Here is a 5,394-nt window from a genome sequence, read left to right as displayed (position 1 = left end):
GAGTGATAAGTTGATATCATGTATAATCTGATATGATGTGAATAAAAAAGGGCACATCACTTCTGTAGTATTCTTCCACCAAATCCATAACTGCAATTCAATCATGGAAATCATCAGCTAAATTTCAAATTGGCCATTTTACAAATTACCCTGCTCAGTCACTACTCTTCAAAAGTGTCTGTCATAGCTCCTCCGCGGGCTAGCGCTTGGGTGGCAGCAGGATCCGCTTGCTCCGGTGCCTCCCGCGCCGGGCCCCGCGCAGCGCCCCAGCCCCAGCACCAGCATGGGCGACGCCCGGGCGGTGGGCTGGGTGGCGACGGGCCTGGTCCTCGGGGCCGGCGCCTGCTACTGCATTTACAAGCTGACGCGGGGCCAGCGGCAAGGCGGCCGTGGGCTTCGGCTGCGCCCCTCGCGCTCCACAGAAGACTTAACCAATGGCTCATATGATGATGTCCTAAACATTGACCAGCTCCAGAAACTCCTCTACCTGCTTGAGTCAATTGATGATGCTGTAATTACTGAAAGACCTTTGGTCACTCTGGGTAACAATGCAGCCTTTTCAGCTAACCAAGTCATTATTTGTGAATTGTGTGGTATTCCAATCATTGGAAGCAAAATCAATAATCCCAACCACAGTATTAAAGAGAAAGCTCTAAATGCATTGAATAACCTGAGTGTGAATGTTGACAATCAAGTCAAGATAAAGGCTTACATCAGTCAAGTCTGCAAGGATGTCCGCTCTGGGCCCCTAGACTCTGCTGTACAGCTGGCTGGGCTGAGATTGTTGACCAACATGACAGTTACCAATGACCACCAGCACATGCTTAGCAAGTACATCACAGACCTGTTCCACGTGCTGCTTACAGGGAATGGAAGTACCAAGGTTCAAGTTTTGAAACGGCTTATGAATTTGTCTGAAAATCCAGCCATGGCAGATGGACTACTTGGTGCCCAAGTGGACTCCTCATTCCTTTCCCTTTATGACAGCCACGTAGCAAAGGAAATTCTTCTTCGAGTTCTTACACTCTCTCAGAATATAAATAACTGCCTCGAAAAAGAAGGCTGTTTAGCTATTCAGCCTTCTTTCCCTAAAGGTTTCCTGTTTTTCCTGTTATATGGAGAAGAATGTGCCCAGAAAATGAGAGCTTTAGCTGAACACCATGATGCAGATGTGAAGGAAAAGGTAACAGTCCTACCCAAGTTCTGATTGGTCCCGGTTTTCATCTTCCCTCTTACTAAGGGAGCTGAAATTTGTCCAGCTGCTGAATCTAAACAGTGAATATCACATTTCATCATTAACACAGCTAGACCCTGCCATGGTCTTCCGGTTTATTTTGAACCACTTTATTGATATCAAATGAATAGAAGAGCTTGTTCTGACACCATTTCTTTTCATTTTGCCATTTGCTGAGTTTACTTCAATTACTTCCTCGACGTGACAGGACAGTTGCCTTCTTTATGTGTAAGCTAACCCTGCACCCGTCTGAGACAACATTTGTGTGTGACTGGCTAGTTGGTTCAGGGCTGCTGCAGGAATGACCTTGCCCTTGTGCTAGTGAAGAGTTCCTGAGTCTTCGAGGCCACCGGCCAGGCCAGCCATACCGCTCCCAGAGGTCTAATCCCTGTCCTCCCGACTCCCACCGGGTGTGCCAGCCTGTGAAGATGCAGTGTGTGGCGGGCTGGGATCAATCAGAATGTCCATCCGTAAGCAACTGGTTAAATCCATTTATCTCATCTTAAAAGAAACAAGGAAATCTGAACATGCTCATGTGGAAAGGCATCCAGAAAATGTGGATGTGTTTTTTAAATGAAAACTATGCTTCTATCGAGAGAATAGTTTCTAGAACCATATCCAGATTCCTGGGAGTGGGACTGAGGAAAGGAGTTTTCTATGTATACCTTCTAGCATTTGAATTTTTTAACCATCAGCATAAATTTTATAATTTTTTAAATAAAAAGGAAAAAACAAGGTTATAAAAAAGTGTCTGTCATAAAAAAACAAGAAAAGACAAAAAAAGCCACAGATTGTAGGAAACTAAGGAGACATGATGAATAAATAAAATATGAAATCTTAGAATGCATCCTGAATGGAAAAATGACATTGACAGGAAGACTGGTGAAATCCAAATAAAGTCTACAGCTTGGTTAATAGTAATGTACCAATGTTAATTTTTTAGTTTTGATAAATTCACCATGGTTATATAAGGTGTTAACATGAGGGGAAGCTAGGTGAAAGGTATACAAGAACTTTCTCTACTATTTTTACTATTTTTTTATAAATGTAAAATTATTTCAAAATAAAAAGCTAAAATAAGGAAGGGAACAGGCAAAAAAAGGACCACTTTACTAGCAGTTAGAGATTCAGTTGAGAAGCATAAAGATCTCTAAGATGAAAGAGTGTTTAAATCAACACACACACACACACACACACACACACACACACACATCATAAGTCTGTCTAGAGTTATGAAGTTTCTGTTCTACAAACTTCTGAAATAGACTTTTAGAGGCTGTTAGGCCTGCTAGACTCTCTTTTTCCAGTTCTATAATTATCATCATTATGCTTCTTCCTGTAGTGTTTTAGTCAAAGACAAAATCAAATGAAAAAACAGACAACAAAGTGGAGTCCCAACAACATCCCCCTCCCAACCCACTCCTGATGATTATCAAGCTGCTTCACATTCTTTTAGACTTTGAATGTGCATACTGGCTTTCTGAGTTCTAAGAGGCATTAGATCTTCCTGAAATCCTAAAGGCAGTTGTTAAGAAAAAGAAGTATATTATAGACTCTCCCAATGAAGTGTGTTTTGCTTCATTTAAGACACTTTGGAAATTAAAGTTGTTGTAAGAGGTAATGCTCTGAAGAAAAATAAAAGGTTGGCCTATAGATGATATTCCACAGTAGCTGCATGGCCATCTGGTTTGGTTTTGAATCATTCTTATTGATTCGCAGGAAAATGAAATACTGAAATCACCATGTAGCTTTAAATTCCAAATCCATGTCAGCTTTACCAAGTGCTGCCCCATCTGTAGAAGGGAACAGCATGCAGGCAGCCTGGCTCCAGCCTGACTCAAGCTGTAGCATATTTGCCTGTGTCTGTTATTGACAGTTCCATTACCAGCTTGTTTTGTTAAGTCAGATTGCAACCTTTAATGTAGCCCATGTTTTTCATGGCACAGGTCTTTTGAACAGGAAATTATTACATAAGTAACAGCCAAGACAACATTAATTATTCTTGTCTCAGGAACTTATTAACTAGTGACCAAACCTTCAATAAACCATTCCCAAAGCCTCAGCTTGCCTGCAGCTTTATGGGTGACTGAAATATTTTCCCACTGGCTTCCTCTTGACCTCTGATCTCCTTAGCATGAATACCAAGTATAAGCTCTTAATTTCCAAAGTAATGGATTTTCAGTCCCCTCCATTTTTAAAAGGGCAGAGAGCAGCCCAACTTTTAGAACGGAGAGGCATTGCTGTGCCTACTTAAAGGAAAGCAGTTTGAATTGCCACATGAAACAGAAACCTTTAAACTTCATTTATGCAAGACAGCAAGCAGCTTTGTGGATTTTAATAAGGGCCTTTTTTCCACTAATTTTAATAAACTTTTGACAAATTACTCTTACTGCTTCTGTCCTACTTCAGAGCCCCTTATTAATTTTTTTCCACTTTTCACACTAAGATTTATTTTTAAAAAAAGTCATCAGGACCACCTTCCCATCTCAATTCAATTCCTGGACGTCCCAGTCTAAAGCTTGCATAACCAGCAAATAAGCATCAAGCAACCCAGATGTGTAAGACACTGAGCTCAGTGCTAGGGATACCAAAACTTTAAAGTAGAAGTGAGGTATACTTAAGGATTAAGAAAGAAAAAGAACTATGACTTAGCTCATAGTGCTTCATTATGGATCCTAAAACAGGCCTAACTTATAGGCTGAGGCATCATTTCTCATTCTAACAGAGTACAGGTTAAAAGCCCTCAGAGAAGACAATGCCACATAGAAATACTTGAAGTCCAGACTTTAACTTACTATGAAGTTAATTCAAAAATAATTTAGAAGAGCCTGAAGAGGTAGTAGCAAAGAACTTGGGCTTTATAGTGAGACAGACCTGAATATTTTTATCCTGGCATGGACACTCCCCAGCTGTGTAATCATAGACAAGTCAGTTAGCCTTTCTGAGTTTTTTCCTCAATAGGGATATTCACTGTTACCTATCTCATGATGTTTGTTGTAAAGAAAAATGAAATAATCAATGTAAAGTACGTGGCATGCTGTTGGGCATCTACTACTGCTCACTAAATGTGTTTATTTTTATTACTAACATTTTAATTATTATTAACATTAGAATCATCATTTTCATTATTTAACCAGGCTCAAAAATAGATTCTAGCTATTGTAGCACAAATTAAATAAAATAAACAACATCCATGTTTGTTGTAATTTTCAGTTGAGACTAGGCCATAGAAAAGAATAATTAACAAAAAAAGGAATGTGACAAACAATTGTAGCATTACACTTTACTGTCAACTGATCTGAATTCACATCCTGACTTGACCACTTATTAACCAGCAGTATGACCTTGAGCAAATTATTTAACTTTGCTGAGCCTCAGTTTTCTCACTTATACAGTGAGAGTAATAATATTCCTTCACACAGTTTGTAAGATAATACTATATATGTAAGCCATTTGGCATAAAGCCCAGTATAGAGTAGGCATGCAGTAAATGTTATTTCCCTACAATTCCCTATACTATATCACCAGCACTGTCAAATCTTTTCCACTCTCCTTTTCCCTTCACACCTCCAGATATTGTAGTGATACTAGAAATTTCAGCATTCAAGGTTTCAACTTTATAATTCAATTGAGAAATTTATATAGACTATATATACATATTCTTATATAGACTATATATACATATATGTCCTTCATTCCAGGGGGTTTACCATTTTCAGAAGGTTCAAATTGATAAATTATATTTCAGGAAGACCATATAAATCTAGCTCAATCATCAAGAATGCAAGAGGTAAAAGGTAAGTTTTTAAAAAGTTATATATATAATTCTCCCAGGAAAATTTGGGTTGTGATCTTACCTGGCCTCATTAGCTAAAGAGAATTAGGACCAGCCAGTGCTTGAAGATCACAGTAAACATAATGAAAAATTCATTGAGTTAGAAGGCAGCAACTTTCTAATTCCATTTGAGAATGTGAACTAAGGTAACATCCCAGCATGGTTCTATGGATGGTATTATAGGCTAGAGCTCACCTACAAGTTTTACAACCATTTGACTCAATGAAGATAACACTGGAAGATGTAAAATAACAAACACAAATGGCAATATTCTAGTAGGAGGTAGTTATTACCCCCATTTCTGCTTCTCTATTTTTCCTTTTCT

The 5,394-nt window shown here is 38.9% G+C and overlaps 1 protein-coding gene across 1 annotated transcript; it reads left to right on the top strand.

The window, feature by feature from the left end:
* The first annotated feature begins 283 nt into the window (after positions 1-283).
* On the top strand, positions 284-1,207 carry LOC113931419 (armadillo repeat-containing protein 10-like). Its single transcript, XM_035725815.1, has one exon. It carries the CDS (start codon positions 284-286, stop codon positions 1,205-1,207), a length of 924 nt encoding a protein of 307 aa, XP_035581708.1.
* The last annotated feature ends 4,187 nt before the right edge of the window (positions 1,208-5,394 follow it).

This window comes from Zalophus californianus, chromosome X, assembly GCF_009762305.2.
Source record: "Zalophus californianus isolate mZalCal1 chromosome X, mZalCal1.pri.v2, whole genome shotgun sequence".
Lineage (NCBI taxonomy): Eukaryota > Metazoa > Chordata > Mammalia > Carnivora > Otariidae > Zalophus > Zalophus californianus.
The sequence above is the reverse complement of the archived record's forward strand: the minus strand, read 5'-3'. Positions and strand labels throughout refer to the sequence as shown.

Coding starts and splice junctions, on each gene's coding strand:
- LOC113931419 (XM_035725815.1), top strand. CDS start 284: ATGGGCGACGCCCGGGCGGTGGGCTGGGTGGCGACGGGCCTGGTCCTC.